Source organism: Chlorocebus sabaeus, chromosome 22, assembly GCF_047675955.1.
Source record: "Chlorocebus sabaeus isolate Y175 chromosome 22, mChlSab1.0.hap1, whole genome shotgun sequence".
Taxonomy (NCBI): Eukaryota; Metazoa; Chordata; class Mammalia; order Primates; family Cercopithecidae; genus Chlorocebus; species Chlorocebus sabaeus.
The window spans coordinates 55,684,635-55,708,488 of NC_132925.1; the positions used below are offsets into that span (position 1 = coordinate 55,684,635).

General features: G+C 38.6%; 1 protein-coding gene across 5 annotated transcripts in view; it reads left to right on the forward strand.

Annotated features, from left to right (window-relative positions):
• RAD18 (RAD18 E3 ubiquitin protein ligase) overlaps positions 1–22,223 on the forward strand; it is an 82,450-nt gene extending 60,227 nt beyond the window's left edge. For all 5 annotated transcript variants that reach the window (XM_038003629.2, XM_038003628.2, XM_007985101.3 and 2 more), the window contains 2 exons: positions 11,523–11,585; positions 20,634–22,223. In XM_038003629.2, coding sequence (XP_037859557.1) covers positions 11,523–11,585; positions 20,634–20,736 — 166 coding nt within the window. In that variant the 3' untranslated portion in view covers positions 20,737–22,223. The remainder of the gene's footprint in view (positions 1–11,522; positions 11,586–20,633) is intronic.
• The last annotated feature ends 1,631 nt before the right edge of the window (positions 22,224–23,854 follow it).

Below are 23,854 nucleotides of genomic sequence, written 5' to 3' on the forward strand. Positions count from 1 at the left end.
TGTTCTACTTACGTGCCTGATGCTATGGTAAAGCTCTTCCTTTGTTCCTATTGAATACTTTTTTTTTTTTTTTTTTTTTTCATTTTTTCGAGATGGAGTTTTGCTCTGTTGCCCAGCCTGGAGTACAGTGGCGCAATCTCAGCTCACTGCAATCTCTACCTCCCAGGTTCAAGCATTTCTCCTACCTCAGCTTCCCAAGTGGCTGGGATTACAGGCCTGTGCCACCTCACCTGGCTAATTTTTTTTGGTATATTTAGTAGAGATGGGGTTTTACCGTGTTGGCCAGGCTGGTCTCGAACTCCTGACCTCAAGTGATCCACCCACCTCAGCCTCACAAAGTGCTGGAATTATAGGCATGAGCCACCGTGCCTGGCCACTTTTCTTACATTTATTATTCTGATAGGTAGGCATTGCCTTCTGAATGAATTGTACTGATTTTAAAAATGCTACCAGCAGTATGTCAATGTGAGTGTGTCTTGGAAGTTATTTGATCTTTGATGTTAGTTTATTTAAAAATTAGTAACACTGCTGTAGAATGATAGACTATTTCTAATCTGACTAATGGAATTGTTAGTAAATTTTTTATTAGTATACCCAGTGACCCTCTGTTTTTGTAGGATACCTGGGAGACAGTTTCAAATTAGTCAGAATGAAGTATTAGGAAGGAGAAATCTTCCCATCTCATTCCAAAGATTTTCAAGATCAAAAAATTATATTTCTAGTTGACTGAGGGTAAAACATATGGTTGCCTGATTTGTTATCGTAGATCAGGCCGTTCCTGCAAGTCCAGTGCAGTATTTGTTTTTAAACACACATGTAGGAATACAGAAAAAAAAAAAATCAGAGTCAGGAGAATAAGAGTTAGATTTTAACCATAGTCATTAGATGCTTGAATGTTTTGGAATGCCAGAATGATTTGGGACATTTGGGAATAGCAAAAACTGAAAGGGAAACGTGGGGCAGTCAGATGTCTTTATCTGGTTGTGAGAATATGGGAAATAGGGCGAGTTTGTTGATGTCCTAGCCTCATTCAGACTTGTTGGCATCACTGAACTATGAGAGGACTATGGGAAAATGTCATTGCTTTTAGGTATACCATGGCTGAGGAACTAGGAGAGCAAGCAGTAGTCTCTGGGTTTAATAAAAAAGGTAAAGGAAATATGGCTGAGGGAAATATGGAGTAAACTTTATTGGGTCAATTTACTAAAATGGGTTAATCCAAAGGCTGATCATTGTAACTCATTACTCACTGAAAGAATTGAAAAGTACTTTCACACTTATCCCCAGTCACATATTGCTCCTGCTGCTACTTCATTAGGGGATTAGCCTTTTCTCATTATTTATCTTTCTACTGACCAAGATTCTGGGTAATATTGTAAGTTTTACCATCTTTAATGATTTCCTCTTGATAGGAGTCATATAGGGGTATCCTTATACTACATTGTGAGGTGATCCTTTTGTTAGCAACTGAACATAAGTATAGTGATGCTAGATTAACTTTTGTTCTCTGTCCATAACAGGGTCTGACATTACACTATTGCACTCAGCCATTCAGCAAATATGTATTGTGTTCCAGGCACTATTCTAGACACAGCAGTTTAGCAGGGATGAAACCATCAAATAATTTTTTAAAATGTAAGCACTTATATTCTACTTCACATTATAATTAGTTGGTAATATATGTACATATTTCTGCGTGCACACACACGTACATGGCTCAGTGGAAGTACACACTAATTACATATTTTAACAGTTTTATTGAGATACAATTCATATACCACACAGTTAACTATTTAAGAGTACAATTCAGTGGTATTTAGTATATTCATAGAGTTGCACAGCCATCATCACAATTTTATAACATTTTTATCACCCCACAGAGAAACGCTGCACCCATTAGCGGTTACTCTCCATTTCTTCCCAAACTTCCTGCTCCAAGCCCTAGACAACCACTGATCTTCTTTATGTCTCTATAGATTTGACTCTTGTGGACATTTTATGTAAATGGAATCATACGATATATGGTCTTTTGAGATTAGCTTCTTTCACTTAGTTTGCTCTCAGAGTTCATCTGTGTTGTACATGTTTCAGTACTATATTACTTTTTATTGTCAAATATTTAATTTTATGGATATACATTTTATTTACTCATTTGTTAGTTGATGGACATTTGAGTTGTTTCCAGTTGCAATTTTAACAAGGAAAAAAATCACCAAGTTTGCTTGCACACTGTGGAAGCTTAGCTTTACTGATGGTATGTAAGGATTTACTAGGCTTGCTTTGAGAAAGTGGGCAGTGTCTCCTCTAGTACTCATGTCTTAAATTGTACTAAAATACTAAATATCTACTCATTGTAAATATTAAGTATGGTAATCTTTACATTTTTTATTTTATTTGGGTTCTTTTTTATATCTGTTTCTGAATCATTCTGCTGTTTTATCAATCCTAAGATCTTTAAGCTTAAAAGGTGGAGTCTATTTCTTGTATAAGACCTAGAAACTAAGGCTAAAGGGAAAGTGAAAGAAATGGACCTTAAATAATGGTGTTGGTTTAATATCAGGACAGACCACTTGGCAAATGATTCAAGAGTAGATTGTCAAAGAGTGAGCATACAGCAGGAAGCAGCTATGGGCTAGAAGGAAAAGTAGTTGGCTTTAAGTTGATGGATTCACAGATCAAGTTCTGCCGGGTGATTTTTGATTCAGTCTTTTGAAGTCCATTTCCATATATCTTAGAGAAGCACATTAAAATATCTTATGTCTCAGATCTGTTGGGAAAATGAAATGAGATAATAGATGTGAGAGTCATTGATAAATATATGATTGTTATACCTTCATAAAACAAATCAACTAAATTTTCTTCCTAATTCAGGAAATTAGGACTTAACGTCTGGACATTTTTTATTAAAAACTTTTTTTTTTTTCTTTACAGAGGTAACTAAGTTAAATGATTGGGCATTTAGAAGTGCTTTCACAGCCCTCATTTTATTCATTTTAAGACATACGTTTTCAGTTTTACATTTTAATATCTGAAATTGTGATATGTCTTATAATCAGCAATAACTTAAAATTGCTGATGGCCTGGTTGTAGTCATGAGGTGTTTGCCAATGGGTGTACGTCACAGCGCTTCATGGTATTATCATTGGGTTGGGTTACATGTATTATTGGCATTCCATTAGTTAGTCACGTAATATGTCTTCAACAAAATAATGAAACCAAAAAAGTTATTATGCATGAAGAAAAGCACAAAAATAGCAGCAAGATTTAAGTTTGATGTTAGGGAGGTAATGTTCATCATTGGGTGAATGATCTGAATTTTGTGTTTTCTTGAAAAACAGTCAAGTGCCTTACAGGATCTAGGAAAGAAAGATACCCACAAGTATATGAAGACATGTTACATTATGTGTGCAAAGAATTGCCTATTTGTTACATGACAGACTGAAGGCAAGAGAAATGGCCAAATCCCTTGGAATAAATGGAAGAAATTTCAAAGCAATAACAGCATAACTAATTCTTTTCAGCATGACTAATGCAAAAGAATATTGCTAAGGTTTATCAAGTGTCAATTTGTCAGACACTTCTCCTTTAACAGAAACTGCTTATCTGCCAACATATGCAATGTGATTGAGGAAACAAAGAAAATTATGAGTTCAGTTTGCAGAATGGATGTCAGTGTTTTAGATCAAATTCCTGGAAACAATCAATAGTCTAGTACATCTGAGAAATGCTGGTGCTCTTGGTGGTGCAGAGGATGAGTTTTTGTGGAAAAACTCAGTTATCAGAGATGCTGAGTCAAAATATGGTGAAGTAGAGTTGGGGTCTGAATATGAAGACAATTTAGGAATACTTTAGCCAATTTAACTCAGTTTTTACAAATATATGTACAACAATGGCATAAAGTAAAAACCTATGTCTATCTAAGTTTAACTCTCTGGATACGTACAAATTAAAACTTCTAAGTGAAAATGAAATATTGTATCATAGTTGACCTCAATTTTTTTGTCTTTTAGTGGCAGATAAAATAATGCTTCATCTTGCCATCAATGTTATCTTCAATTTTGTGATTAAGGTCCCTGACTCACTTCAAACATAATTTATATCATCTAGTTGGAAACTCATAAAGTGGCTTATAATACTGGTTGGTGGTAGCCTGACAGAAGACTGTCACAAAGTATTGTGAATCATTGTTTAGTGCCAGTGTTATTTAATGACTCTGAAACTTAGTCAAGAGAGACACCCATTTGATTTGGGTAACTAATACCATAGAAATTAGGAAAAGATTCAAAGTTAGAAGGGACCACCAGTCAAGACCAAATTCCTTTAGTAGAATCATAACATACTAGAAATATGTGGTATTTATTTATCTGGTCCAATTGGGCACTCTCAGGGTGGATTAATGAGTGTATTACATAGATTTGGCCTTGCTCTACTGAAGACATGCCAGTCTCCTCACCAGCTTCATACTCAACCCCTCAGTTTCTGTTATCAAGGAAGCTTGTAATCAAATTAAAGCTTAAGTGGTAGAGGAAATTTTCATTTTGGGGATGTTGCTTGTCTTTCATTTCTTTTTTCCTTGTGGGGTTCAGTGTTGTAAGCGATTTCTATTATCCCCCTGTATTTTATTATTTGATTTTTATTTGTATCAGTCATTTATACCACTGACAGTTGAAAGAATAAAAACAGAATGAAGCATCCTTATTTTGTTTCCCTGCCCGTTTAACTTGAGAGTTTGGTTTAGTGTCTAGTTGTAGCAGTGGATATTTTGCTAATTAAAAGAATTTTCCCTTACATTAGACTCTCAGAGCGGATAATCTTTTGTTTCTTAAGTTTGTAAGTTAAATGTAAGCACAAATGTTTAATTCTCTTTTGAACTTGAATTTTTGTAGAGATCCAAGAGAACTCCAATATTTGGAACTAACCTCATGTTCTTATGTTTTTTTTCCTTAAAAAAACATAGCACTTTACTTTTTGTAAGAATTTAAAGTGATTGACTTAAAAGGAATACATTCCCTCTCTCTTTTTCTACTATCCTTAATACAATGTTTCCTAACCGTTTTCTTCAGCACACATAGCAAATGATAGTATTTCTGTGGCATGCCAGGATAAAGAGATGATGTTGCCATGGGTTTCAGCCACCCTACATCTCACTGTGGGCTAGGGATTAATGCCTGGTGTCCAAATACTCCGTGGGGGAGGGGGAGAACACACGAATTAGGAAGCTTTGCTTTTAATATATGAACACACCGTTGAACAGTTGAATAGGTGGGACATACGTAGACAAATAGGCTCATGGTGCTTCTGTAGTAGAAAGGACAGCAAGAGCATTTGAAGCACCCCTGTTTCCGGGCAGGTAAGGCAATGATTGAGTCAGCTGAAAAAGAAATTAAGTGACTTAATCTCATGATCCTAATGAATGGTAAAGCCAGTTTTCTGAATTCAGATGTAATGCTTTCTCCTGCTTGTTTTTGCTGTTCTCCAAATCTCAGAAGGCACTGAGGCCAGATTAAAAGTTAAATGAACAGGTGACATATTAAAGTTACAGGTTTATGAGTTTCCCCACTCCACTGTTTTCATGTAACTCCAGAACCTTGGAGGATAATGGAAGAAAAAGTCAGTCCAGTGCTATTTTTCAGAGTAGAATCTATCATGTTTTTAAAGTTAAAAATTATCAGTATACATATTAAATACAAGTTTTTCAGATTTAGAATTTGTTCTTCTGAAAATAAGAGTTCCAAATGTCTCCTGGACAGAAAACTCTGGTTCTGGGGGTTTTAGGATCCAGAAGACAGCATGCCCAGATGGGCTTGGGTTAGTTCACTTGATTTGCTTGTGAAAGATGTGAGGGTACAGGGACTGTGTGGGTTGGGTGGTCAGAAAAGAGGAAACAGATTTGGCTATAGCAGGAGAGAATTTTTGCAGGTTGTTTCTTAGGACTAGATCTAAACATTTTAAAATCAGCATTTCAACTAGGATTCCTGGATAATGGAAAAGTTCAGTGTTCAGAACAGCATGTATAGCGTGTGACCTCTTTTCTAAAAGGGGGAAGAATACTTATATTTGTTTGGCTTTGCATAAAGAAACACTAGAAGAATATACAACAAACTAATGAAAGTGATTGCATGTTGGAGACAAGAGAAAACAGGTTGGATGGGAACAAAGGAGGAAATGGGCCAGCTCAGTATACATCTTTTATGTCATTTGATTTTGAACAATGTAAATATATTAATCTACTTTAAACAAACAAACAAACAAAAAGCAAGTACTGTTTAAACCTTACTCTTTAAAGTTTTGGAAATCATCTCATCAGTGTTAATCGTCATCATAAATTGGTTAATGAAGTTTGGTGGAGTAGGCAGTAAGGAAGACAAATATATTAATGAGATTTTGTCATTTAGAGGGTATTGGAATTACTAGAAAAATTATTAAATAAGTGTTTATGTTTCTGGTCAAATTGAGAGAAAAAACATCAAACTAGTGGAACAATATCCTAAGTTGGAAGTATCTTACTGTAAGTCAATGATGGCTTTGTATTTTTTAAAATCTTCATAATTGCTATTGGAAGGTTGACATTATATTTCATTTTATAACTGTTAAATGTGACATTCAATGAATTTAATGTTGCCACAAAATCTTTTTCTACTAAAACTCATTACTGTGTGTATTTTATTATACACATTACTGTGTGTATCTTTTTTGTGGGAATATTTATGAACTTTAGAATACCCTGAAAGCTAAATGGTTCATTCTGTTTCAGGTGGTGAGTTGTTTTTTGTTGGAAGTTTTAGAGAAAATGTGGGAACATGAAATCGTTCTTCAGTATCTTTTGCATTTTTCAAAGAGCTTAGGCCGGACACAGTGGCTCACACCTGTAGTCCTAGCACTTTGGGAGGCCGAGGCAGGTGGATCACCTGAAGTCAGGAAGACCAGCCTGGCCAACATGGTGAAACCCGGCCTTTACTAAAAATTCAAAAATTAGCCAGGCGCGGTGGCATGTGCCTGTAATCCCAGCTACTCAGGAGGCTGAGGCAGCAGAATTGCTTGAACGTGGGAGGCGGAGGTTGCTGTGAGCCAATACTGCGCCACTGTACTCCAGCCTGGGCGACAGAGTGAGACTCCATCTCAAAAAAAAAAAAAAGAGAAAGAGCTTAAACTGGGTGTGGTGCATGAGACAGACCATCTTTTGGATGAATGAAACATTTGTTTTAGGGGAATGTATCTTAGTTCAAGATACTGTAACATCAAGTCCTTGAAATGTGTATGACTCCTTGAGATCCATGTACCTAGCAGTCTGTCTTCTTTGTTTCATTGTGGGAGGATAGCTCAGCCATTGGCTTTATGACTCTGGAAAGGTGCTTGGCACATGGGCTTTTAAATTAATCTCCCAGAGTTTAACTTTCCTCATTGATAAAATGGAATAGCTTTTATTGTTTGTTTGTCCCTCTAACTTCCCTGGATGAGTCTACAAAGCAATTTAGATGATCATATATTGTGAATGCTTTGTAAATAGAACATAAACTTACTGTTGCTTGGTTTCATCTCTTATTAAGGATTTTGCATGTATTAAGTTATTTTTATTATTTTATCTGGAGCTCTCTTCATTTTATCTTTTTTTAGTTCTAGTGGAGAGCAGTGAAACTCTTAGCCTTGTTTTTTCTAGAACTTTGTTGATGGTCGTGTGACAAACACCTTATTGATAAATAGGCAGGAGAGGGTATTCTTAACTCTGGTAAAATCAATAGCATTTGATTTTTCTGCTACCACTGTTGAGGCAGCACAGTGTGGCAAAAGAAGATGAGTTTTGCATTCCCATTCCTGTTTTTCTACTTTAATTTCTCTCAGCCTTTGTCAAATGGGGAGAAAACTTAGGGTGCTTCTGTGAATTAAAGCTAATGTGAAGGCTGGACGTGGTGGCTCAACACCTGTAATCCCAGCACTTTGAGAGGCCAAGCAAGGTGGGAGGATCACTTGAGCCTAGGAGTTTGAAACCAGCCTGGGCAATACAGGGAGATGCCATCTCTACAAAATATTTAAAAATTAGCCAGACATGGTGGTATGTACCTGTAACTACTCAGGAGACTGTGGTGGGAGGATTCCTTGAGCCCAGGAGGTTGAGGCTATAGTGAGCTGTGATTGTACCACTACACTCCAGCCTGAGTGACAGAGCAACACCCTGTCTCAAAAAAAAAAAAAAAAAAAAAAAGACTAATGTGTACAAAGTAATTATCACTGTGGCTTGTAGAGGTAGTTGCTCAGAACATGATAATTTTTGTCATTGTCATAATTGAATGAGTTTTTTTGGAAACTGGAACTTTACTATTCTAATATGTTGTCAGCCAACTGCTAAAATATTTGGCTTATAAACTATTGTTCATCTTACAGAACAGATTACTAAAAATAGGGGTTCAAGGAAAGATTCATGGTAGCTGATAGAATTTATTTAAGTACCATTGTCTGGTCGCCATGTCATCCTGCATTGATCCTCCAGTGATCTATCCTTAAAGAGTTATTGTTTTAAACTGGATATACTCAACTGCATTCATGTTAATGCCACAATTAAGGGAAGAAATGGCGGGGTTGGGGGTAACTACCAGATAATAGAAAAATTCCACTTGTAAGTAATCCTTAATCCTCAGGATTTTTATAGCAGATGTTTGCGTTTTTTCCTACCCCACAGTACCCTGTGTACCTGCCATGCTGGTTCTGATGAATTTGCACCCTGGTGTCATAGAAACAGTGGAAATAAAAGATTAAAATAGAGCACATAATCATCAGGTTTTCTCTGGCAAATTGGAGCATGGTGCTGAGGCAGTTATTCAGATAATTCAGACCCAAATCTGTTTCATGAAAATGGAACTGACATTTGTTGAACATTTACTATGTACCAAGCTCTATGCTAAACATTTAGTGTGTTATATTGAATAAGCTTTTAAAAAAACCCTAAGGAATACCTATATCATTATCCTGATTTTATACTTGAGGATACTGACACAGAGGAAAGTTAAGTAACTTGCCCAAAATTACACGGTAAGTAACAGAAATGGGACCTCAACTTAACTTTGTCTGACACCGAAATCTGTGGGTTTTTTCTCTAACATCAGTCATACATTTGCCAGAGGTACTTGACATCTTACTTTTCAGCTTCAGAAGTAAATTCTTTACTAGTAGAATGAAATAAGATGCTACAAAAGGAATGTGTGAAGATAGTGTTTTCCTTTGCTGAAGAAGCTTTGCTACTTTCAGTCAGAGAATGACAAGAGTGAGATATTACAGGAAAACCCACTTGGCCAAGGTGTGCATGTGTGTGTGCATGCACACACACAGAATTAGCTTACATTTCTGCAACTTTGACCTGAAAATAAGGCTAAAAGCTGACTAAAAGGTGTGAAAAATTAATTGCAGGTGTTCTAAATAAAACTATTAACATCTTCCTGGACCAAGGTTTGGAATTCCATCGAATTCAAGATTCAATTTTGAATCTTTGCCAGTGAGTCTTTCTCATATGTAATCTATATATTAATATCCACTGTAGCCTGGACCAGTGGGGACATCAGAGAGTGCCGTTTGAATGCCCTTCCACAGGGCAGCTGTAATGTTCATGTACCAAATCTTATGTTCATCCAGCTTCTGGAAGCACGGCCTTCCAGAATGTTTCAAGACCAAATAGTAGACAAGCTGAAGCCTACTCTGAAAAAGTTCCTTGTTCTAGACTTCAAAGGTGTAGTTGTGTAGGCTTGTATATGCTCTGACCCCAGAAATATCAGAATGAGTAATTAATTTTCTCCTTTGGAGGATTTTTTAGATGTCTTGAAAGAATATTAAAGGAATTTTTGATCTTCAAGGCATATTAAAATGACTAAGACTTCAAAAATGTTAATTGCTTTTATCCACAGGGAAGCGATCTGAGAGTGATAATTTTAGTAACACTGACTGTTATACCTAAGTGTCTTTTTGTAAAATCCTATTTGTGAAACTATGTTTAATTTTAGGAACGTGGTTTTTGAGCAGATATAGTAATAAGTACATTACTTTTAAAAAGAATGAGCAGTTCTGTCTGGTATTTTAATTGTATTAGCATCAACTCTATTTTTTAGTGGTGACTAGAATTGGAACAGTAGATATAGCAGATGATCCTGAAACTTCATTTTAGATAAAATTCTGAATCTCCCAAATTTTGTATCAGTCCATTTAGTGATCTGGTTATCATTCAGGTGAGTGTCTGAGGTGGGGTAGAAGGAAAGGTAATGGGAAGTGAAGACACCAGGGAGCTGTGCAGCCTGGCTGGGCAGTGACATTGAAGTCGCAGAGGAAGAGGAGATAGCGGGCAACTTCTGAGATGTGTTTTTTGTAAACCACCTCTACCATCTGTTTTCACTGAGGTAGCATAACAAAAACCTCTTAGGTTTATGTCATTAGTGTACTGCAAATATTTTACTTTAACAAATCAGTGATTTGTGCTGATGATTTGAAAACCCCTAGGTAAATTGATCACAGACTCTACTACGTTAGTTGACAGACTTGGCCATCCTCGTTTCTTAGCTGGACTAGTAGAGATGCTTCATAACCTTCCTGTTTAAAAACAATTGTGTGTGTTGTGGAGCATGGGGTGGGGGGCGGGGGCGGTGTTGGCAAGAAGCTGACTTTACTCTTTCTCCAACTCTGTGACCCCTGCCAGGCCCCAGAACTACATGATCCTCCTCTGCTCCCATTTCCCTAACTCATGGGTTTTCAGTAGGAGCAGTATCACCCCCAAAGGGTGGAATTTTGTTTTTCATGGGGGTGGGGAGTGGGTAAAAAGGTTACTCTGTATATGCATAAAACACAGATATATATATATACACACACACTCACATATATATATACATACACACATATCTGTGCTTTATACATACATATATACACATACACACAGAACACATGAACAAATAGACATCATATTTGTGGTATTAAAATGTCATGGGGTTAGGGGGAAATGTGTAAAAAGGCTCCTTAGGAAGATGATAGTTTTAAAAGCTTGAGAAACAGTACCTTAAGCACATCAGGTAAAGAAGAATGGATGACACTGAAGTAGAGAGAAAGGTAAGAAAAGGTTGGTTTAAAACAGGTTTAAAAGGTTTAAAAAAGGTTTAAAACAGCTTCAGCTTTATTTAAAATTGGAGTAGTTCTCTCTGAGGTAAGGAGTAGCAGGAGCTGGGGTCTTGTGAATAGAAGGGTTTAGAACAACTTCTGTTGAAGTAGGGGTGGCAGGGAATCTCAGCTTCCCTGGCTAGTGGAAAATACTAAAGTTGGTAAAATCTGCCTCAGTGTTCTTCAGTGCTTTTGGCCTTTGCTACCCATCTCCTAATGGAAACTACATTTGGCTCTCTCTTTCCTTGCCCACCCCCACTCTCCCTCCTTTCTCTCACTGGTAACCATTTGTTTGCTTTCTTTCACTATAGATTCATTTGTTTTTTCTAGAATTTTATATAAATGGGACAATACAGTCTTCTTATTGTCTGTCAATACTGATGCACATATCCTTTTAGTTCCAGTTCAGACATCATAAGAGATCTTTTAGAAGAAGAGGAAGCCTGGGAAGCATCACATAAGTGAGTTCTCATAATCATGAAATAAACATGTACTTTGACCTGAGAAATTATACTTCTATGCAGCTGATTTTCAAACAAAATGATATTTGTGCTTTCCGGTTTAAAGGAGTAGTAATCCACGTGCAAGGTAAAGATTTTCGGTTTACTACTTGTTTCTATATATTTCTGCTAAGAAATGGAATCCTATATAACTGTAGTTATGTATCAGATGTTATTTCTATATGGATAAATTGTTCCTATGGGCAATTAATACACTCATGTATCACTTAACAATGGGGATACATCCTGAGAAATGTGACTTCATTATTGTGGGAACATCAGAGTATACTTACCTAGATGGTATAGCCCACCATACAGCTGGGCTCTAGGGTATATAGCATATTGCTCCTAGGCTGCAAACCTGTACAGCGTGTTGCAGTTAGGCATTTGTAACACAACGGTACCTGTTAGTGTATCTAAACCTAGAAAAGGTGCAGTAAAAACATGGTATTATAATCTTATGTAATTTCCACAATGCAGCTAGAGCCATCTTTTCAAAATGCAAATCTGATCACTGTTACTCATCCCTCTGCTTTAAAAGTCTTGAATGGCCTCTTGTTCGTTTTAGGTTCAAGAAGGGACTCTTTAATATGCCTAAAAGGTGCTAAATGATTGTATCTCTTTCTCCAGACTCATCTCTTATTATTTACTTCATAATCATATTCTCTCTGCTTCATCATATAGACGTCTTAGGTCCTCCTGCATGAAAAGCTCTCTCCCACCACAGAGTCTTTGAACTTGTCCCTCTACCCAGAGTGTTCTTTATTTTTTCATCTAGTTTACACTCCTACTCACCAGCTCAGGTTCTTCCTGGATCCAGTCCTCCTACTGTAGGCGCTTACGGCACTGTGTCCATCTCTTTCCAGCACATTTGTATGATTGTTTGTTTGCCCATCACTCCTACTGGTCTATAAGTTAGGCATTTTAACCCCACTGTCAGCATGAGCCTAACTCATAGTAAATACATGTGTGATCTCATTTAAATATAGCACTATTATATACTGTTATCCCGGTTTTACAGTGAGGAAACTGAGGCTAAAAGGGGTAAGTCTCCAGCCCAAGGTCATATAGCAATAAGTAATAAGTGATGGAGATGAGATTCTAACCTAATTGTCAAAAGTCAGCATCCTCAACCATTAAACTCTACTATCTTTTCAGAGGAGGAGAGGTTTGCTGTGCAGTTGACATTTTGTCGTTTCATAGCTGAATCACTGGGAGTGTGGAAAAGTATGGTGTATCCAGGGGATACATGGGTTTATTATGAAATATTTGGTGGTTCAAGTAGTAGCATTTTATGTAAATTTGAGATTTTGGCTGCATTACTGTCTCTCACGTAAGCATTATTTAACTTTGAGTTCTGGAAGAGGAGGCAACCCCTTAGCTAACTACTTTCCTTTTGTACCTCTTCATGCTGAACTAACCCTGACACTAGTGACTATGATGAGCCCAGAGTTCCTGAGCCCAAGCCTGTTCTTGATAATGATGATTTCTTAAAGTCATTACTACCAGAAAGCACTTAGAAAACAAATTCCATCATTTCACTTTTTAAAGCGAGAAAGATACAAGAGCTTGTCTAGCCCCACCCATTTGTTTTATAGAGAAGGAAGCTGGGCTCCAGAGAGGTAAACGGACTCTTGGTCAAGGTCCGAGGACTAGTTAGTGATACCACCAGGATCAGAATCCAGGCCTCCTGATTTCAGCAGAATATAGAATAAACAGCCTCAGTTCCTTCTAAGGAAGAACTTATGCTGTGATGTAGTTTTAAAAGCAGAATCAGGAAAAGCCTCCAGAGCTTTACTTTTCAACAAAATGTTGCAGTTCTACAAATGCCCATCTTAAGCTTATAGGCATTTTTTTTGTAGTACCACAAGTGGCATATTTGAGATATTAGTCCTGGAACATACCATATCAGTTCCAACACATTCTCTTAATTCCACAAATGATTTAGAGGTTTCGTTAGCAACACATGGCTCCATATAAAGCAGTGTTTTCATAAGCAGCAGGAAACTTATTTTCTACAAACTGGTCTTGGAGTCTTATATCTACATTTTGTATTCTTTTATGAGATGATCAGTCAGGTGTGGCCACAAGAAGAGACACAGGAGAGGCTCAGGAAAACAAGTTTCATTATACTCACAGGTCCTAGAGACAGGACATGGCATACCATGCAGGTCCACAAGGGAAAGACACTAGCGTGGTCAGGAGGCAGAAGACAGGAACAAGGGTAGCGCTTTAGGCTAGATCCCTGATTGGGGTTTTCTCAGGAAAGGCAAGGCAGGGTGGGGTGAACAGTGCAGGCCTGGCTAGTTCGAATAATTTCAGTGGCTCCAAGCTATAGGAGTGGTCCCTAGTTACCTAGAACCTGGCCCTGGCGTGATTAAGTCAGAGGACTATTGCCTCTTAGGGTGTTGGGGCCAGATAGAGGAGGTGTGACTCTGGATTGGTTAGTTTGCATGTCACAGCCATACTCCTGGCTGGGCCCGTTGCTTTCTCTGAGAATTGACCAGCCTCTCCTGATGCCAGCAGAGGCAGTCTCTCCCCAGCTAGAAAGGCTGTATTATGATGTCAAAACATCATAATATATAGGAAACACACACACAGAATTTTTACTTAGCCTGTCTGATAGTTCCCTGGAAGACTCTACTTGCAAGACTATCTTTACTTTACCTGACTTGGAGCTTGCTCAAAAAAGGCTTCGAAAAGCCTTTTTTCTAAAGATGTTTGTTGAAAGCAATTAGAGGCATTTGACTAGCTTTGCAGCTGTCTGAGGTGGTAGATAACAGTTGGGGCAAATGATGTGCTAACCAAAAAGCAACAACAACAAGCTACAAGATATATTTACATTGAGCAGAATGAAAGTAGGAAGAAAATGGTCCTGGTGTTACTTCACATTTTGGGGTCTCAGTTTCTTTACACACAAATGTGGGTAAAATATATATGCTTCAGTGAGTCTAAGCCCTTTGCTCCAGATCTTCTCCGCCTCCGGTGTCCCCTCTTCTCAGTGAATGGTAGGATCATAGTCTTCCCCACTGTTCAAGGCAGAACCTAGCAATTATTTTAAACTTCTCACTCTCCCTTACCACTCACCTACAGTCACTTGCAAAGTCCTATAGATAAGTGGTTCTCAGACTTAAAATCACCTGGAGGACTTGTTAGACTACAGATTAGTGAACTCCACCCTTAGATATTCTGATTCAGTAGCTTTAGGAAGGGGCTTAATGACTGGCATTTTAACAAGCTCCTAGGTATAGCTGGGGCTGCCTCTGTACTGTCTCAGTCTCTTTGTGCCACTGCTTACTCCTGCAGGTCCTTTACTTTCCAGCTTGCAGCAACCACTGTCCAGCTGTCTCTCTGCCTCGGTCTATTACTAGTTCATTTTGCCAGTGAAATGTAACATACAGGTGTTTTCCCCCTTAGACTTTAAAGTAGCTCTCCACCATCCAAGGCTTTTCATGTTCTGGCCCCAGCCTACCTGGCTGGCTCATGGAATTTTATTCCCTCACTTCCCCACCCCACGACTGTGGCTTCAGCCAAGCTGCCAAGCTGAACCACTCGCAGTTGCCTCATGAGTTATGCCGCCCTGCCCCTGGCCTTTGCACACGCTGCTGCTTCTGTCCAAATTGCCCTTTCCCCTTTCTTCATCTAGATAGCAATTGACATTCCTTTCTTCATACTCTGCTCAGAAGCCCCTGATTTTGCTCCAGCAGCACTCTCACCCTTTCTAGTGAGTAAGTACACTGGATTTTAAATCCCTAGCACCTAGCACCATGCCTGGGCAGCCCAGCATAGGCACTCAATAAATATGTGAATGAATGAATGTGTCTGGCAGTCAGTCAGTCAGTCAGTGTTTATGGGATCTGAATGTATTCACTAGTAGATTCTATGTTCTTACTTGGCTTCAAGAACCTGTGAATGAATAAGGATCGCCACTGTAAACTAAAAGTAAAATTTTAAGCCATCAGCTGACTGAACAGACTCCCCTGTTGGCCAAGGGGACCCATAGAAACCTTAAAAACAGTCCCTGGCCATGACAGCACAGGAGATCAGACATGCCTCATCATACCTCCTCCCTTTTACAGCGTAGACATAACAACTGGCCAACATTAATGTTAGAATAGAGATCATAGGACTGACAGAACGTATTTTTTTGTGGCAATAAAATACCAAATTATAGACAGGAGCTAAGGCCATTATACCTGCTCCCTTTTGCAGTGTAGACATAACAACTGGCCAACATTAATGTTAGAATAGAGATCGTAGGACTGACAGAACATATTTTTTTGTGGCAATAAAATACCAAATTATAGACAAGACCTAAGGCCATGCAAAGCAAGGGTTAAGTAAATCACCCTACACTTAAAGAGTAATTATGTTCTAATTGCTACAAGGCTTTTCTTTTTTTCTAGCAGCTAAACAAGCACTGGCCTTGAGATAAACAATGTTAAAACAATTGTAGCACATCTACTGCTGAAAGCTGACTAACTGACCCTCTGTTCCACAAGCTATAACTATATAGCATTGGTTTGACAAGAGACTGATTTCAGTAACTTTCTTCTGATAAGAGACCACTGATCATGGACTGGTTCTGGCCAGTTTTATAGTGGCTGAGCAGTTGGGTGCCTTTGTGTCCTAAAAAGACCTTTTGACATGTACGGCCTAATTGTAATGTATTTAAATATTAAGTCTCCACCCCAGAATGAACATGGGTTGTGTGTAACATGCATGCATGCATTAGGACATGCATTAGAACCCCCCTTTATGAATAATCATAGCTCCTCCTGTAACCTGTTGAATATGTATGTTTGGTCCACACATTCACCATAAATCCCTTTTCCCTCTTCCTCTCCCTTACAGTACCTGTCTTTTGGGCTCTGCCGGAGTTAACACTTCTCAGCCTTGTTGGAGTGGTCACCTTACAGGCTGTAATTGTTTATAAGAAATAAAGGCTCCTTTCCAAATTTGTAAATTTGATTTTTAAGCTAACACCACTTAAAAACCTTGCTAACTCTTTGTGTCTATCTCATAGTGCCTTTAAAATAAAATTTTAGAAAATAACTTTCTCTAATCTTATAAAATCGGAAAAGGAAGAATTATTTTCTCTATTAATAGTCTACATTTCATCTTAAACCCATGAGAAGTTGTTTGCATGCACTTATGAGCCTGTCATGTTTGTTAAATGATACAATTACTGTAATTGAAAGTACTTGCAGCAGGAAAACAGTGAATCTCATGTTTGAAAAAATGAATAAAAGGAAACTCAGGCCTGTTTACAGTGGTCCTTGATCTGACCACTCTCTCTATGATCAACATGAGGCAAGGAGAGCCACACACCAGGAGATTCTTTCTATGGACCTACCAAGAAGGAAAGTAGGTCATCTTGGAAATAATGTGTATTGGAAGCAGGTTAATAATGAATGGCTGGCTCTCCTAAGGCATGTTTTTGCATTCAGTAGATTCAGTACTTTAACAGTAGGTAGATTCAGTACTTTAACGGTAGATGCCTCATTGTGGCCCTCCCCAGGAATATCCTCTCATCTGGCTAACATGCTATTGTCACATTTTACTAAAAGAAATTCATTAGTAATACCTGCTGGAGACCAAGAATTTTAAAACCTGCTGCACCTGTGAGATCTTACTAAGTGTTATTCCAGTAAGTCAATGCGTTACATGCATGGAAAAAAATATGGGTTGGGTTATTCTATTAGGATTCTTGCATCTTAGGGGATGAGGTGTTTTAGAGAATTGTTCTGGGAGTACCACTGAAATACTCCTTGCCAGGAACTCCCCTCCTAAGGAAGTGGAAGAAGTATAGATGACTTCTTCCGCTACCTCAATAGCTGTGTCTGTTGCCAGCTATCATAAAGGCAAATCAAAGAGGGGAAACATGGAAAGAAAATATTACTGAAAAATGTTAAAGGATTATTAAAAACAAGGTATGAGAATAAAGAGCAATAAAATAGAAGTTAAAAGTAAGGAGGAACATCCCACTAAAATTTAAGCCTCAAAAATTATCAGAAGTCAAATAAGTAAATGATAATAAAACATTAAGATAAAAAATTTGACATGGTGAAAGTTGAGAGATTTTTAAGAACATAAACTAAAACATGAAAAAAAGTAAAAATGATAAGAGTGATAGCAAAAATGGTGGAAATTCTCTGCTCCATAAATGCAATAATAAAACTGCAAAAATTGTGGGATTCAACTTTTCGGAAAACTCTGAACATTAACCAAAGGCAGCAGCACTTTAGGGGGCATTTATTCAAGAAAATATCTGAATGTCAGTGAGAACAGTGAGTTTTGTGGTGATTCATCTGGTTTTGTTCTCATCCTTCTCTCTCTAGTTCCTCTGTGGCCTTGGGAGCCAACAGTCTGCAATCATGGTGAGGACCAGCAGGCTGACAGCCTGCAGAGAAGGCAGAGTGGGGTTGGAGCCCCTTTAAAGCCACATTCCTGGAGAATTTTTACTTAGCCTATCTAATGGTTCCCTGGAAGACTCTACTTGCCAAGACTATCTTTACTTTACCTGACTTGGAGCTTGCTCACTTCAAAAAGCCTTTTCTCTAAGGGTGTTTGTTGAATGCAGTTAGAGACGTTTGACTAGCTTTGTAGTTGTCTGAGGTGGTACATAACAATCGGGGCAAACGATATGCTAACCAAAAAGCCTAATAGTAAAAGCTGAAAAGTAAGATTTCCATGGGGGTTTTGAACAGCTGTAAAATATTACTGGGAATCTAGAGGGTCACTCTCATTCATAGAGCTTCTGTGCATGCTTAGGATAGACCTAAGGAAGCACTAAGCTTTCACCCCTGGTTAACCATGAGGCTGTGTGCAAGCAGGAAGTAGAGGCTAAGGCAGAGTTGTCCACTGAGTGTTGAGTGAATGTTGATTGCATGCCCCAGCACGCACACAGAGCCCCTCAGCAAAGACTGGTTTTGCTAAGAGTTTCCTTACAATACTGGTTCCAGAGGTCTAAGGAACTGTTCAATCATTAGTGGACTACAAAGCTAATCAAGCAGACACTTTTAGTTGCCATACACAACGAAGAATACGTATTTATAGGATTGGTTTAGAAAAGTCACTAAACAATAATAGCAAACAGCAACAACAACAAATCTTGGAGAGATCTTATTTGTTGGTTGTTTATTTTTGGTGTTTATCATGATTGGGGTTCTTTGACCAACTTTGATCTTGATTTGATGTGTTTCAAATTTTTAGAAAATCCACAGCCATATGTATTTACATACTTATTTTCCACAGTTCTTTCTCTCCTTTCTTCCAGGCATTCCAGTTATACACATATTATGCCATTTTTATTGTCTCACAGCTCTGGCTGCTCTATTCTATGTGCACACCCTCACACACTCCTTTTTCTCTTTGTATCTTAATCTGGATGGTTTTTATTGACATATCTTCAAGTTCACTAAGTCTTTTTATCAACTTTATGTATTACACTTAAAGCCTATTGAAGGAATTTCCGTCTCAAAATGGGTTTTTTTCCTTGCATTATTGTGTATCATACTTTTTGAATGCTGGCCATACAGTGAAGGACCATAGGGACTGAGGTCAATAGTGTTTGTGCCTAGAAATGGGCATCCTTCTATTGGGTCATTAGTGTTGGGAGTTGAGCCAGGTAATTCAGAGTTGACCTGGGTTGGAGTTTCCTAGTGACTAATGTGACCTTCAGTGCATCCACTTCAAGTTACTCTAGCAGATGTCTGCTTTGACTTCTGCTTAGTGTGGGGCTGGATTGCCAGAGGGTTTGTCTCACTGATTTTACTCCCATTTTCCTTTCCGTCATGCTTACTTGGCTGCACCCCATAGGGGCATATCTTCACCATGTTCGTATCTCTCCCTCAGCCATTTCCTGCTCCTGCTTATTGCTTGGTGCTAGGCTCATGGTGGGAAACAGCCAGGGTTCACTGTTATCTCAGTCCAGCCTGAGTCTTAGGTAGGCCCTGTGTGCTTAGGGATGGGCCTTTCTCAGCACTTCTGCCTCCTCCCATGGTATCAGGCTACCTTGACCAAACCTCTGCTTGGTGTCAGTGTAAGGTCATCAGCTGGAGATGATTTTCTGCCCCTCCTGTAAGGTAGAGGTTTTAGTTTCTACATTTCCCCTGCCGCAGTGAATCTTTGCCTGCGTCCCTGCAAATGAGGTCATATGCCTCCCCTTGAGGCAGACTGATTTCACCTCTGTTCCTTCTCCAGAGGCCATGGGTCTTTGCCAGAGCCCCAGGGTGAGTTTCCTATGTTTCCCTCAGCAATTGAAAAACTTATGCTACATGGGAGAGAAGCATTCAAGAAAGCAGGCAGGACTTCTTCTTGTCCCCAGTAGCCACTGAAGTGGCCCCTCTCCATTCTCCTGCCCTGCTCCCAGTCTTCTTGTGAGCACCTGACGGAGGCTCGTGGAAAAGAGCTGGCAAGTGTGTGCAGACTCTCCTTGTGTCAGTGGCCCGCAGTACTATCCTGTACTTAAGAAATTAGGAAAATCTTAGCTGATTCTTCTTCCCTGTTTGTATGGTAGCCACCTCGTTCTCCAACACTCTGCCAAAAGTGAGAGACGTGTGGCCCATCTTTGGAGGGGCATATTTTTCTTTGGAATTTTGCTTTCTTAGTTCCTTTACAACCTCAGGTCTCTGAAGGATCAAGAAGAGTTAAGATTTTGTTAGACTGCCTGGCTTTTTCTTGTTAGGATGGGAGCAGCTTTTTGTTTGCCTTTTCTTTTCCAGCAGCTTTTTGTTTGCATTTTCTTTTCCAGTCCTCTACATGCTAAACAGAAGCATAAAACTCCTAAATTTTAATTCAGCAAAAGGGACTATCTGTAATCCTTGCTAATTCACTAATTCGTAAAGTGGAAATACTAATAATAACAATTATGAATTCATCCACAGAATAGAGGGTTATTTCGAGGTTTTAATGAAATAATACCTGTGGAAACACTTGTAAACTAGAAACTGCTGTAGAATAATAATCATTACTTTCTAAGATGCCATTTCTTTTTTCTGTCTTCAGAGACGATCTTCAAGACACAGAAATAAGTCCAAGACAGAATCGCCGCACAAGAGCTGCTGAAAGTGCTGAGATTGAACCAAGAAACAAGCGTAATAGGAATTAGTGTGGGCTTTTGCTGACTTTTCAAATGCAGTGATTAGAATAAGGTACTTTTGGTTGCCACAGACAGATTTCCTGTTTATAAATGCCCAAGGAAAGATGCTAAATTCTAAATATTATGGTTAGCTGATGTTCATTCTTTTCTGCTTTTCCAGAGGGGAAAAATATTACAAAGTATCGTACTTGGTCAGTTGCCTCCTTCCTCTAAAACATCTCTATCTAAAAATACTGACATTTTACACAAGCACCAGCTTTGCAGAGTAGGCAGGCTCTTTGGCACTTTGGCAGAGGGATTTGGTTTGGTTTGGTATGGTTTGGTTTGATATCTAAATTTCAGAATGTCCTTAGGCCATTCTCCTTCTCTTCCCTGGAGAATCCAACCTCACAAAAGGATTCTTTCAACCTCTTTATTACAAGAAACAGTTGAGTTAAATGTTTATGTTTTTGGAAAGGCAGGATGTGAGTTCACATCCTTGGTGTGTGTAAGTACCGATGCAGGCCACCACCATGCCTGTGGTACAGCAGCTCCATGATGGTTGTTGCCCGAGGTTAATGTAGTTGTTTGTTAGACCTGTGTCTTGCACATTTCTCAGAGTAAGATATTAGTATTATAATTTAAAGCCACAACAGTCAGAAAGTCACAATAACTTAGAAACATTGCACATATTCTTCTGAAATAGCACTTAAAAATGATTAGTGTATTTTTTCACTTGGGTCAGTCAAATCTGTAACACTGAATCCAAGCTATTAAACCAAAAAAATATGCAATGAATGAATTTTGTAAATGAATAGAGTGTGTCAGTTTGCAATAATGTTCTTAAAATAGGATCCTCTGGATAGCTGAGTATGGGTTAGAAATCATTGAAATGGATTGGTCAGAAATTGCTATCTGTGTGTAAAATGTCTACCAGTAGCCAGATGCTTCCGGAGTTCATAATGCCTCTCTGGCATTTCAGAGCCAGCATTCCCCAACTCCCACCCCTCTGCCACCACCCAACCCAAACACATCATCTTTCAAATGAGATGACAGCAAATGCGGCAATGTTAAGACAAGAAATTTGTGATTTGCCAGGTTCAACATTTATGACCTCCCCATTCCAAAGACTGTCTCCGTTGACCTTGGCTTTTTGATGTGCTTTGGGGTTTCTGATAATGTGCAGAGTCTCATTATGGCTGAGAGTTTAGTGTTTTCACAGTGAAGTCCAGACATTTGATTTCTTTATGAGTTCTTTGTGTTAGAAATGACTATAGAAAAATTTGTCATAATAATTTCATTTGCTTGAAATCCTTAATGGTGCATTAAGGAAACTAAAAGCACCACTTACCAAATCTATCAGCAGAACTGATGTGAGGTAAGTGAGCATGTCAAACAAAATAGGGGCTCACATGAATATATTTATGTCACTGAGTTGTCAGAAATTATGTCAAAATGAAAACTGCTTGTTTCATGACAAATTACACAGTCTGTAAATTAAACTGGAAGTAATTACTACTTTAATTGCAGCAAAAGGAGTTTGTGAGGGAGTGGTGAGACCCAGGACTGGGAAAGCAGGCACATGAGTTCATTCAGCAAATATTTAGTTATCTACTTAGTTATATAGCTCTCACTGTACTGACACTGGGAATACAAAGGTGGCCAAAGATCAGCTAGAACAGTGGTTCCCAGTGGGGTGGGCAGAAAGATTTTGCCCCCCCGGAGACAGCTGGCAATGTGTGGAGACACTTTTGGAGGTGGAGGGTGGTGAAGGGTACTACCAGTATCAATGGGTGGAGGCCAGGGATGGTGCTAAACATCCAACCCTCACATGTTAGTTTGCCAGGGCTGCCATCACAAAATACTACAGACTGGGAAGCTTAAACAACAATTCTGGAGGCTGGAAGTCCAAGATCAGTAGGGTTTCTTCTTCGGCCTCTCTCCTTGGCTTCCAGACAGTGGCCTTCTCCCGATGTCCTTGCATGGTCTTTTCTCTGTGTGCACATGACTGTGCAGGACTGGTGTCCTGATTTCTTGTAGGGACAGCAGTCATTGGATCAGGGCCCATGCATATGGCCTCATTTTACTTTAGTTACCTCTTTTTTAGATAGAGGACCCTATCTCTCAATACCATCACATTCTGAGATACTGACAGTTAAAACTTCCAACATATTTAGTGGCAGGGGTTGGGGGGCACACTTTAGCCCAAAACACTCCACAGTAAAGAATTATCCAGTCTAAAATATCAGTTGTGCTAAGATTGAGAAACCTGTAATGTAAAGGAACTCCCAAGTCTACCTGAAAAATAAGGTGTAAAGAGCTTTTGTTGAGCACTATCTGTTAGCACTTAGCATATGTTTAATATTCATACATTGAAATAAATGTATGTTTATATCCATCTGACAAAGATTAAGGAACTAAGAGTGAGTGGTAGATCCAGAATTGAAACTGATAACTTCTGGTTCTAAAATTCACCTTTTGTGAAAATACAGTTCTCACCAAACTTAACAGTAATTCACTGGTTATTAACTCTTTCTACCTCCTCACTCCCCTCAAAGTTATAACATCTCCCATCAACGTCAGCTCAGAATGGCAGTGATGCTTATGGTTTGTGGGGGTGCAGGTGAGCTGCTGGATGCATTTTAGATGGCCTATTATGCCAGGCCATCCTTTCATCCTCTACACTCGTCTTTTTTTTGACCTAATGAAAGAATTCATATACATAAGACCATGTATATAATATAGGGAGGTTCGCCTTTAAAAACAAAATTGTATGGTAAAGACTGATATGTCAACAGGGATAGACAAAATAGAGAAGGCTAGAACTGGGGAAAAAAAAACAAACAGTGAATTTCAAACTTCTTCGCATCCGATAAAAGAAAGTAGCAGTGATTCAAATGAGAAACGCTTCTATCTGTTATGTACATATTATAAAAGTATGAACATAAGAGGGAAAACCACAACCATTACATTTCTTTTACCATTTCAATAATTTTTTTTTTTTGGTTTTTAGTCTGTTTTTTAGACATCCTTAAGAACAACTATCTGAGGCTGTAAACAAGTATTTATATTAACACCCATGATACTGACTTTATACTCCCTACATGCACGGAGACCTTAAAGGGGGCATTTCTCCATTCCTTCTGTG